This window comes from Emys orbicularis, chromosome 3, assembly GCF_028017835.1.
Source record: "Emys orbicularis isolate rEmyOrb1 chromosome 3, rEmyOrb1.hap1, whole genome shotgun sequence".
In the NCBI taxonomy this organism is placed as follows: domain Eukaryota; kingdom Metazoa; phylum Chordata; order Testudines; family Emydidae; genus Emys; species Emys orbicularis.
This window is the reverse complement of record NC_088685.1, coordinates 23356621-23369883: the sequence shown is the minus strand read 5'-3', so window position 1 is coordinate 23369883 and position 13263 is coordinate 23356621. Positions and strand designations below refer to the sequence as shown.

Here is a 13263-nt window from a genome sequence, read left to right as displayed (position 1 = left end):
TGGGGATTGGCAAGTCTGGTATTGCAGTAAATCATGGCCACTGTGCTAGCGGAGGTACAAACAAGAGTCAACAGGTAGACATTCAGTATGTAATAATCTACATAATACAGAGTCCTATTATAGGCACCTCACGCAGCAATATCTATAGTTAAAGTTGCCTGACACTTTCAATTGTAAGACTGTTTTCAGTTGCATACATATAAAATTCTGCCAAACTGTTTGGGCTGAAATGTTTTATGTCGGTCATCGGCCTAAGGCACTTTCCACACATTTTTGGAAAGTTTCACCTAAAACAGTTCAGCTGCTTCCGAGAACGAGGTGAGGGGAAAATGCGTTGTTTTGCCTGTGTTAAAACTACCTTACAATTGTTTTGGCAAGAAACTCTAGAGCCTCCGTGCTTTGCAGCAGGGACTTGAAATTTGGCAGGAGGGTCATGCTGGTGTTAGCGATGTGCCTTTTTCTGTCCTTTTAAAAAAATAAAAAAATAAATAAAAAAGGAGCCCAAATCATTCCTAGTTATAAATCTCTGAAAAAAAAAAAAAAAAAGCACTTTGCATATGCTCAGTATTAAGAATCTGGAGGACAGTTTCTCTAAAGATTCTGTCTGCACCAAGCATGCGCGCTCCCCCTCACAGCCTCTATATGCTAACCAGATGGTGCATGCACCATCCCCAGAGACCAAATGAACATGTCCCATCCCAGGACTGAGCAGGGCTTCCCCTGCAATTGCTCCTCTCGGCTGCTGTGTGCCAGAGTGGGGCTAGGTGCCAGAACTGAGAGCAGGCCGATTGTGTCCTCTGTGCACTCAGTGCTCCCCCTGCCAGTGCCCAAGGCAGAGAAGAGGAAACACCTTGACTCGTATGCAAAGGGGTGAGAGAACAGCACAGGAGGAGAATTGGAGCTGGTGAGGAAAGGGGTCAAGAATAGAGCTGGTTGGAAATTTTCAGACAAAACTTTTTTGGGGGTTGGGGGGGTCATAAAATGCTAATTTGTCAAAACCCCAAACTCTTCATGGGAATGTACTGAAAAACTTCCATTGGGAAAGGCTTTCCAGGTCCAGGATGTAATTGCTGGTTAAAACCCACCCCAGAATAGCCTGGGATGGAGGAGAGCAGCACAGCCCGAGTGTCCCACATCCCAGGTGAGTGCCCTAACCACTGGCTATCAGCTATTTTAGGGCAGATCTCTCTCTAGTTTTTCATGAAAAACATTGAAAGGTCTTGGTTTCATTCTAATGTGGAATGGGAACGTTTTTGAAAAATCTAAAAATTTCATGGGAGGGGAAAACCTTTTCCTGATCTAGCTAGGAGCTGGGAAAGGGCAAGGAACACGGATGGGAACAAGGGGTGCATGAGACGGGCTAAGGCTAGTGCTGAAGGGGAAGGGAGTAGCAAGGGTGAAAAGGGGCTTGGAAAAAATAGTATATAATCACATAATTAAAGACTGTCATAATACTACTCACAAGAGGGCCAAAAGGTTGCACAGGAAACCTTAGTGCCGGCATTTCCTAATTTGTGAGTGCTTGGAGGAAAAACTTGACATCTGCTTTGCTTCAGTCAATATTTAACATCTCAGGTCAAAAAAATATTAGCAATCACCTGAAGAGAAATTTTTATATATATATATACTTAATCAGACTCAAATCTTGGTTGGTTACTCTACAGCTGCTAACTGCTAGAGCAAAGATTAGCCCTGTAAACAGATCACTGTATCCATGATAAAGTGTCATTCAATTTTTAACTTTTTAACACATAAGAAGGTACTTTGTTAACTGCTAGGAACCAGAAGGTCATTATTGCTACTATAAACTGTGAAAACGGAAAAAACAATCATCTGGTTATGGGACTGGGGGAGAGCCAAGGGCTCTCAGCTCCTCCAGCTGGTTACTGACTGCCAGGAAATGCCCTCACCCTCATTCATTATTCCTTAGTCCAAAATTTTGTTTAGCAACCTGTTTCTTTTTAAAAAAATTGTTTTCACAGTCAGGGGAACTTCCAATTTGTACTGAAAATAAATGGCAAAAACGTGAATCAGCTGTTAGTAAAGCCTCCCAGACCGCAAGGACAAATGTTGCTATGAACATTTCACTTCTGCTCCTTTGGCCAAAAGACGTTTACGAAGTTTTTGCAGAATGGTTCTCTCGGAAACTATATCATGTAGTGCTGCCACTCCACTGCCTCACACATAACAATTCTTTTCCCATCTTCACCACTTGAACGCAGGAGCAATGTTCAGGAAAGCATCTACAACACGGGACAACACTTATTTAATTTGGCAGATCTGTTTTGGCCTTCCAGAAGTACATCCACTGAAAGCAGACTGCATGCTACAGACTTGGGTCCCAATCCTGCTCCTTTGAAGAGCTCTGCTGACTTCAGTGGGGGTCTGCCCATACAGAGGTCATTGCAGGAACAGATTCTGCCACTCTTATTTGTGTTAGCTGGTGCTTACTTCACCCTTGAAAAGGTGGCAACATCTGATTTTTATTTATTAGGAGCATTATTTCTCAACTATCGGTTAAATAGTGATAGTTTTAACATTAGCTGATGTGTTAAAATGACATGATTATCCAACTCCAGTAGGTACCACACAAAATGTAGTGCCCAAGTCCCAAAGAGATAGCCCAGAAATATCAAATACACACAACTTTTGGGGAGGCTTCCAAAACCTTGCATAAGAATCCAACAATGGAAACAGCATGCTTTTTTGCTACAGAAATGGACACAAAGTTTTTAAGGCATTGGGTGTTTTTTTTAATATACAATATGATTTTCACCAATCACAGTCCAGAAATAATACATATTTAATGTATTTTCACACAATTGAACATTTACAGCCCTGATGCTAAGAGGCCAACTACCACTGAAGTAAGATCAGAGCATCTATTTTTAACAATGCAACTTGTTCCAAATACACCATACCCCAAACAATTATTAATTTTTTTGAACTTGCCCCTGAGTAGTTATTTATAGCACCAGAGTATACTTACAAATAAAGAGGTTTTTTAGTCAAACACATGAAAAGGAACTGGAAAACCAGAAGGGTCATTCATTGCTTCACTGTTTCTCAGGCAATTAACATTATCTCTAAAGTACAGTACTGTGATGGAGAGAAGAGAGTTAAAAGTACCAAAATAGTTGCCGCCCAAGCCAATATAAGCAATCACTATTGAAGTCACTCAACATAATTATAATTGTCGTGCTATACTGGATCACTGGAGAACAACTCTTGCTTCCACTAAAGTCAATGGCAAAACTCCCGTTGATTTCATTGAAGCTAGATTTTGGCTCTTAAATCTTAACTCTATTTAATCTGGCAAGTGTTAACAGTTTTGTTTGTACAAAATTTAATAATGTAATTTAAGTAATAATCTTGGATATTTGTTATATCAGTTGATGTAAAGGGTAGTTTAGGCTGAAAATATAGGATTTTTTAAAGAAAAATATTACAAAACTCACATAAGAAGAAATTATTTTCATCAATTATTTTCTTTTAAATTGCAATTGAAACTCTTCCCTGTGAATTTAATCATCCACTGGACATGTGTGCAAGACTGACGAGGCAGCATTACCCTAAAGGACAAGAGCTGCAAAGTGAAACTGACCAGGAAGAGAAGCAAAACTGCCCTGCCTGCTTCAACTGTTCAAGGTAAATATTAGAGGGGTAGCTGTGTTAGTCTGGATCTGTAAAAAGCAATAAAGAGTCCTGTGGCACCTTATAGACTAACATCTGTTAGTTTGTTGCTTTTTACAAGATAAATATGATGCAGAAAGCAAGAGAACAGCATAAGGAGCACATCACACTTTGTAAATTTTCAGTTTTATTCATGTAAAGCACTACTTGTAATACAGATCATAAAAAAACAGATGAAGGATGATTTTGTGATTAAAGCATCAGGAGTTTGGGTTCTACTCCTGCCTCTACCTCAAACTCCCTGTGTGACGAATTGGGTAATTTTGTCATATTTAATTTTAACCTGCCAGTGTCCTTTTAATTAGAGCTTTGCATTTTTTCTAAACTTACCTGGAATAATCAGAAATAAGAGCCTGGGGAGAGTTTTACTTTCAGTTTCCAAGAGGTTTTTCCAGGGCCCACACTTTAAGACCTGAGTAGCAGCTCCACAACAGTAAATAAATTCTTCATACAGAGGGACCTGCTCTTCTGATCCTGGTCTTGTGCTCTCTGCTAAACAGAACAAGAGGCTGTTATAACATATCAGTAATTATCTATGTATAATTAGCACCACAGCACTACACACACGATCATTAAACCATAAATAACCAAAGAAACCCAGTTCCCATGTCCAGTGTTCAACTAAACAACAACCTGATTCAGTGACAGTATATTGTAGACATTTGTATAAAGATACAGAGGCCACTAAATTGGGGGTGCATGACTCTGACATACACATTGATCAATCAGGGCATAACACAGTACAACTGTTACACCTGCTACACCTCTGGATCCATCCATCTTACAATACATCTCATATTGCAAAGCTGCTAGTGCAAAGACTAACGGGGGTTTTCTGGACAAGGAGAAATCACCCCCAAAGCTATATATTTACAGTTTTTACTTTGGGTCCAATAGCAGGAAACAGATAACAGAGAAGGATTACTTTATATTTACTAAAACAGGACAAGGAGGTCCTCATTCAACAAGATAAACTTTCAACAATGTGAGTAACCCCACTGACTCAGATGCTTAAAGCCAGGCATGTGCTTAAGTACCTTCCTGAACTGTGGCCATAGTAAGACAACTGGGTTCTATGCTAATGCACAAAAGATGCTTTGCTCCAAACTCCCTGTGTGACTTCTTGGGCAAATCATTCAATAACTTCTCTGTGCCTCAGTTTCTCACACCATACAATCATAGAATGGTGATAAGGAGAGTTAAGGAGAGCTGTGGCAAATGACAATGTTTATAAAGTGCTTTGAGAGCCACAAGTGGAAAACTTTAATACTGAAGATGATACATGTTGTATAACAAGACAAGACATGACTGCAAGTGGACAGTACTGACCAAGTAACAGAAGTAACACAGCATCACCGTTAAAGTGAAGCTGTCAGCATCAAATCTGGTCTTAAGTACTTTAAGTTACTGCTTCTGTCTCCGAGTTCCCTTTGTCAGTTATTATGGATTTTACATGACAGATTCCTAACTTTTTAAAGAATGTTTTCCTCTCCCCTGAAACTGAGTGCAAAGTCCCAAAACAAAAGTAACAGTGGAAAACTGACTAGCTAAGAACCAGATCCTGCATTCAGATCCAAGCAAGCAGGCCATGGAACTCCAGGGAGCTATGTGTGGGAGCAAAGTTCTACCCAGGTGGCAGATCCTTGTCTAAAAGGAAAGAAACAGTTGATTGGTTAGGCACAACTGTACACTAAAAACAAACTGGGGGGGAAAAAAGGAGAGAGAATATTTTCCCCCTTAGGCATTACAGGACACCCCACACTTACCCTGATGGGGTTTATGGAAGCCAGTTAGGCCAATTAACCTATTAGGCTACAAACTGGAAGAATTTAGGCCGAGAGAAAGGCCCTAATTAGGGGAAGCTCACTTGTGCAGCAACAGTCAGGGCTTCTATAAAGCCAGGGAGCTGATATAACAGAGAGGGGCTGCAGGGAAGTATTCTGCAATCACTTTATGGGAGAAGGGAGGTCTATTTGGGGCTATAGAAACAAGTAGCCTACAGGGAGGAGGGAGTTCTGACAAACCCAGGGAAGGAGGGAAACCAGAAGGTTAGAAAAGGTTCAGGTGAAAGGCAGTAAGGTCCAGAATGGGACAGACCTCAGTTGCTCATTAGAGGGTCTTTGAGCTGGAACCCGGAATAGAGGGTGGGCCTGGGTTCCCCTACCAGCCCCTGGGGAAGCAGTACCATGGGGCAGTGAATGGGAAGACTGCCTAAGACTGCTGGTAAGGAAAGCCTTTGTTACCCCGGAACGGGGAAACATGCACAGTGAGGTGACTGGAGGGCCAAGTCACAAAGAGGGAGCACCCTGAGCCTCAGAGTGAGAGAGAAAGCAGCAGCCAGGCGTGCAGTGAGCAGCACAAGGGGGCCTCACATCTGGAAAGAGCTAATCCCCAGCGCTCCACCTGCAGTGAGTGCACCCCATGACAGGCTCAACAAGACTAACATACCAATTTCACTAAACACGGAATGGGAGGTGATATCAGCATGACATACTGATGTGTGTTACCATCATCATCTATAATTTGTATTCAAGTAAGGCCCAACTGAGATCAGAGCCCTCATTGTGGTAGGTGCTGTCCAAACAGATAGTAAGAGACAGTCCCTACCCTGAAGACCTTATCATCTAAATAGACAAGTCAGATAAAGGGTGGCAGAGGAAAGCATCGGAGAAGTTACTTGCCCAACATCACAGCCAGTCAATGGTCAAACTGGAAATAGAATCCACATTTCTTAGGCCACAGTTCAGTACCCTGCCTCCCAGCCTTGTGTGTACCCTCAACCTCACTTCCACTATAATGTCGTTTTTGTCTGGGAATATTTATAGGATACAAGGAAAGGTCTTCATCGTCTAAAGCTACGTTGGCTTGTTCAAATTATATATCTGTGTCAAAATTTAATTTCAATGTGTTTTCTTAATTCTTTAATTGTCTGAATACAGCAATGGAAAAGAAAACAATGCACTATAATATGAAAATATAAGGGCCACGCAAACATAACAACCAATACGTATATTCATCATTTAGACACTTTCTAGTATCCAAGTGGCTGTCACCTGGGAACTGAACAATTTTGTTAACCAGGAGCTTTTGTTCACCTCTAGACACATCTGTAATATTAGTCAAAAAGGTGTGTGTGTTCATCAACTCACTAGTTATGAATAAAAATGTCATCAACATGAACTATGACATACACACGAATGTTTGCCAGAAGGATCATTTATCAAGAAATGGCAGGTGCATTTGTCAAACCAAAAGACTTGTAAAGTCATAAGCCTGGCCCTGTTTCAATGTTATTTTATACATATATCATCACTGGGGGATGTTACCCAAGAAATCCTTAATGCCAACTGGCAAAGAGGTTACAGCAATGTCCTGATTCTGGTATGTATATTCTGATTCACCAAAGAATGCCATGTGAGGTCTTAAGGGTATCGAGGTATGAGCCACCACAAGAATTAAAAAACAAACAAACAGGTTTTCTGTCAGACAAGAGATCTTTATTCACCTTTCTCTGTGTCAGATGTAAATCAAACACTGAAAACTAACATAATGGATACCCATTTACAGATGAAGTCAACAGAGAAGGAGCACTCAGGAAAAAGAAGCCCTGAGTGGTTATACTGTCTCTATGTACAGACAAACTTTGGGGAGTATAAGGAGACGGCAAAGAAGACACGCTCTTTTCCTACACTTATGAAGTAAATGGGTAATGCGTTTACATTGATGAAAATGGGATATCAGCCAACCTTGGTCGAAATGCTGCAGAGGACTTTTGGGGGTGAGATACATTTCTTGAGATAGGAGGTTAACCTTAAATAAGAACAGCCCTACTGGGTCAGACCAAAGGTCCATCTAGCCCAGTATCCTGTCTTCCAACAGTGGCCAGTGCCAGTGCCCCAGAGGGAATGAACAGAACAGGTAACCATCAAGTGATCCATCCCCTGTTGCCCATTCCCAGCTTCTGGCAAACAGAGGCTAGGGACACCATCCCTGCCCATCCTGGCTAATAGCCATTGATGGAGCTATCCTCCATGAATTTATCTAGTTCTTTTTTGAACACTTTTATGGTCTTGGCCTTCACAACATCCTCTGGCAAGGAGTTCCACAGGTTAACTGTGCGTTGTGTGAAGAAATACTTCCTTTTAAACCTGTTAAAGTTTAGTCTCTAGAAAGCATGTTATGATTTTGTTTTATATGCAACCTTTTGTTGCCAATATTCTGACTCACTAACATTTAAATCTTTGATAATAAACCTATTCTCGTTTTCACTATTCATATATCTATGTGCTGTAACATTAAGCAAGGTGATAATCCTGAGTTGAATTCTACAAGCTGGTGTGTATAGTGGTCCTTTGGGGTCAGCAGACCTGGTATTTGTGTTCAGTGGAGAAAGGGCTGAACACTACAGGGAAACACTTCAAAAGAAGTCAGGGACTGCAGTGCACCCACTGTTAATCCAAAAGGCAAAGAAAGAGCTGGCATAGCCCAGAAGAGTGTGCTTGGGTGATTAACAAGCTGGTGCTGTCAAGGAGCCAACACCCAGGTAAGCACAAGCAAGACCCTCTCATACTATAGGCAGAGGGCTAACAAGATGACTCTCAGTCTTGGGTTCCCTGAGAACCATCACAGGGGCTACTGTGATAAATGGGCCTACAAGTTTACCCTAAATGTAAGCTCAACTGTGAAAAACAAGTGAAAGTTCATAAAGTGTCACAATTACTTATAACAATGAATGTCGATGGGAAAAGGTGCAAAAGCGAGACAAAGACTGAATTAAACCAAATGAAAAGGCCTATTGAGATAACTCGAGGACTGTGTTAAGATGATGTCTGGTAAACAAAAGAAGTGTGGAACTGGAAATCCGGGAACCAAATATGGTGAGTCGGAAATGAGGCCTAACTGGTGAACAAAATAATGAAGGGATGGGCAATTCCAGCCATCACTTCCTTTTGGGGTCCTTTAAAAAAGAGAGACTTTGGGAGGCGGATGCAACTATTATCAGGGGGGGAAGAATAGCTCAGTGGTTTGAGCACTGGCCTGCTAAACCCAGGGTTGTGAGTTCAATCCTTCAGGGGGCCACTTAGGGATCTGGGGCAAAAATCAGTACTTGGTCCTGCTAGTGAAGGCAGGGGGCTGGACTCCATGACCCTTCAAGGTCCCTTCCAGTTCTATGAGATAGGTATATCTCAATATTATTATTATTATCAACTGAAAGTCTAGAAAGGAGTGAGCTTTCCATTATGACGGCCCACCTCCATAATTTCACCTCCAAATGAAATTCAATGTGGATAAATGTAAAGTAATGCACATTGGAAAAAATAACCCCAACTATACATACAATATGATGGGGGCTAATTTAGCTACAACAAGTCAGGAAAAAGATCTTGGAGTCATCATGGATAGTTCTCTGAAAATGTCCACGCAGTGTGCAGAGGCGGTCAAAAAAGCAAACAGGATGTTAGGAATCATTAAAAAGGGGAAAGAGAATAAGACTGAGAATATATTATTGCCCTTATATAAATCGATGGTACGCCCTCATCTTGAATACTGCGTACAGATGTGGTCTCCTCATCTCAAAAAAGATATACTGGCACTAGAAAAGGTTCAGAAAAGGGCAACTAAAATGATTAAGGGTTTGGAACGTGTCCCATATGAGGAGAGATTAAAGAGGCTAGGACTCTTCAGCTTGGAAAAGAGGAGACTAAGGGGGGATATGATAGAGGTATATAAAATCATGAGTGATGTGGAGAAAGTGGATAAGGAAAAGTTATTTACTTATTCCCATAATACAAGAACTAGGGGTCATCAAATGAAATTAATAGGCAGCAGGTTTAAAACAAATAAAAGGAAGTTCTTCTTCACGCAGCGCACAGTCAACTTGTGGAACTCCTTACCTGAGGAGGTTGTGAAGGCTAGGACTATAACAGAGTTTAAAAGAGAACTGGATAAATTCATGGTGGTTAAGTCCATTAATGGCTATTAGCCAGGACGGGTAAGGAATGGTGTCCCTAGCCTCTGTCTGTCAGAGGGTGGAGATGGATGGCAGGAGAGAGATCACTTGATCATTGCCTGTTAGGTTCACTCCCTCTGGGGCACCTGGCATTGGCCACTGTCGGTAGACAGGATACTGGGCTAGATGGACCTTTGGTCTGACCCGGTACGGCCTTTCTTATGTTCTTATGTACCTCATCCTCCAACATTTCCTGGGACCACAGGATCCAGCATAACATCACTGGGCCTTCATCATCCTAATCCCAGGAGATGTCTTGACCAGATCGGAATCAAGACACAACTCAACTGACATCACCAACTCTGGCTAAATCCCAAACACCATCTCACATGTGAGGTTTAGTCGCTCTCCCCACCTTCCCACCTTATGTCCTTTTCCTTCCCCACCTTATTTCTTCTCTTTCCTATCTCTCTCCTTTTGCCTCCTGTTTAACTGAAGTCCGGTTTAGCCAAAACAGCCCGTATATTTTGCAACATTGCTGTAAGCATATGACCAAAGAGGCAGTTAAAAGCAATGTCTTAAATAGCTCGATAATAGTACAAGTTTGCCAGGTCTCAGAATGGCTGATAAAACCATGCACTGTGCCTGTATTTTACTACACCTTCGCTACTACAAAGAGTCAATACCAGAGGTAGAAGCTGCATTTTCTATCTTTGCTGTTCTGCTCTTTTCTCTCCCCTCTTATGCGTGTTTGCCTTGTTCTATCTTCTAGGAAATGGAATCAGACTTTAAACAACAACCGCGATAACAACAGTTTCAGCCCATCTCAAGTAACGTTTTCTCTTTTTCCCCAAAAAAGGACAGTTATTACCAGCTAAGGGTTTTTTTCCCATCTGAAGACTCTCTCCAGCTAAAGAGAAAGGAAACAAGGGATGTTGTTAAAATAAAAGCCTTACTTTTAATACTCTATATTTCAAATGCTTTAACCTTTTCTCTTCCCTCCCTCTTTTTTCTGTATCCTTAATAAAGGGTTTTAAATATTTTTAATGGTGTATTTGCCATGACACTGAGCAGGTTGAGGTTTCTGTATACCAGGGGTTGACAACCTTTCAGAAGTGGTGTGCCGAGTCTTCATTTATTCACTCTAATTTAAGGTTTCACGTGCCAGTAATACATTTTAACGTTTTTAGAAGGTCTCTTTCTATAAGTTTATAATAAATATCTAAACTATTGTTGTATGTAAAGTAAATAAAGTTTTTAAAATGTTTAAGAAGCTTCATTTAAAATTAAATTAAAATGCAGAGCCCCCCGGACCGGTGGCCAGGACCCGGGCAGTGTAAGTGCGACTGAAAATCATCTCGTGTGCCGCCTTCGGCACGTGTGCCATAGGTTGCCTACCCCTGCTGTATACCAAATGCTGAACCTTGGTTAAAACTGTTTAATGTTGGACAGTTACAGAGTCATGTTAATACCTTTAATGCTGGTCCTATGCATTCCATTGAAATACAACAGAGCCAGTCAAGGGCTCACTGAAATCAATGAGCAAACCATCATTAGCTTCAATGGGCATTAGTTTAGGCCTTACATTCTTCCAATCTAAGATCTAGATCTCAGGCCTTTCTTAAAACATTAACGACGGGTCTAAACACAGTTGGAGTACTAAATCAATTTATGTGAAATTGGTGCAGCCACCCTTTGTGTGGACACTTTTAATTTGAAATAAGAATATCTATACCAAGGGGCACTGCACCAATTTAACTACATCAATGTCTAAACTGGATTTTAATTAAATCACAGTTCAAACTGTGTGTAGAGAAGGCCAAGATCTGGATGGAGGAAAAAAATACTTGTTTTCTACTTAAAGGTGTAAGTGATACAGAAATGTAAACTTACTTAAATGTTCATGAAGTGCTGTTTCAGAGAATCTAAGTACTGTACATAAAGCATAATATCAAAAGAAAATGAGGGTAATAAGTAGAAAAACAGATTGTAGGCTCCAATTTAAATTGAAACAATGAGTCAGCAATACAGATTATATGAGGTCCAGAGTTCCACCAGAACCAGGGCCGGCTCCAGGGTTTTGGCTGCCCCAAGCAGCCAAACAAAAACCAAAAAAAAGCCGCGATCTGCGGCGGCAATTCGGAGGGAGGTCCTTCGCTCCGAGCAAGAGTGAGGGACCATCCACTGAATTGCCGCCGAACAGCTGGACGTGCCGCCCCTCTCCGAAGTGGCCGCCCCAAGCACCTGCTTGGTAAGCTGGTGCCTGGAGCCGGCCCTGACCAGAACTAGACTGTAAGCAAATTAAATTTTCATTGCAATGAATGGGGGAGGGGGAGGGAGAGCGATGTTTTCTTTTAAATAGCATTAATGAAGAGTTTCTGATAGCTCAAGGGGTATGGGTGGCCTGCATACTTTTTCAGCAATAGCATCTGAGCTCTGTTCTCCACTGCTGTCCTGAATTTCTGTGTGGGTGTGTTAAGCAGCACAGCGATAAGCATGAAGTCCCAAGGGCTTACAGATTCATTGTACATTTTACTCTCATACAACATCTTCTATATTAGGATCTCAAAGCATTCTACAAATATGAATGAATGAAGCCTCATAGCAACCACAGGAGGTGAGTGGTGTTAGTTTCTCTCTCTGTAAAATAGAAGGCAGACATGACTTTCTAAAGGGCAGAAGAATCCTATATTAAAAGACACAAATAGAACCCAGAGTTCCCAACACCAGGCCCTGATTTACCCACAAAAGATCATGAAGTTGATTTTAAGTATCCAAGGTGCAGTGAAAGGCACAGTCAACACTTTTTGGTTTTTGTTTCACAGTTTACTTTAAGGAACCCTAACAGATTCGGTAGGACCAAAACCTGATTTTCCCAGTCATTTTCTTATATCTCCTCTATAGTGTGAGTTAATACAATGCTTTGCTCGTACTTATTTTAAAATGAACAACTGTGTCAATACACATTTTTCTAAAATAAAGTTGCAAGACACAATAAGCAACTGCATACGACCAAAAGAGTTTGAGTGAAGAAAAACAATTTGTTTTTAAAAACGGTTCAGTTTAAAACTTTTTCTGGGTTTGACTTAATCATTAAGAAATAAAACAGATCTTACAAATTCATAGTAATGATTGGAAGTCCCTTTGCAAATTATTGAATTGTGCAAAATCTGTGAAAAAATGCAGGAAGTGGAACAAGGATATTGCACTATAACTTTGCTAATTTATTTTGACAAATATACTTATGTTTTAATTACAGCAGATCCTTGCTAATCAACATCTGGCAAATATGCAAATAGAAATAGTAATTCCTCCCCATTCCTCAAAGATTCTTCAATAGCACAGTAACTCAAGGAAGGGCTCATTCTTCTGCATTATTTTCAAATATTCTGCAACCGAGTGACCAGTACATAAATAATTAAACCTAATGATTGTCAAAATAAAGGATGCATTACCCTTGCTTTATTAAATTGCTCAACACTCACAAATCTACAAACTTCAGTACATTGTAGTTGCTTTGTTAGAAAGTCAGTGGTATTAGCTGGGATTTACACTTGGGCAACAGAGTTCAAAATCTGGTCTAGCTGCCTTGTTCTGAAGAGTTTACATATAATCCAATC

The 13263-nt window shown here is 40.8% G+C and overlaps 1 protein-coding gene across 1 annotated transcript in view; it reads right to left on the bottom strand.

The window, feature by feature from the left end:
* The window catches only part of LDAH (lipid droplet associated hydrolase), a 231525-nt gene that overhangs the window by 181134 nt on the left and 37128 nt on the right, over positions 1–13263 (bottom strand). Inside the window, exon 2 of the mRNA XM_065400744.1 lies at positions 4024–4185. Within this exon, the coding sequence (XP_065256816.1) occupies positions 4024–4185 (162 nt within the window). The remainder of the gene's footprint in view (positions 1–4023; positions 4186–13263) is intronic.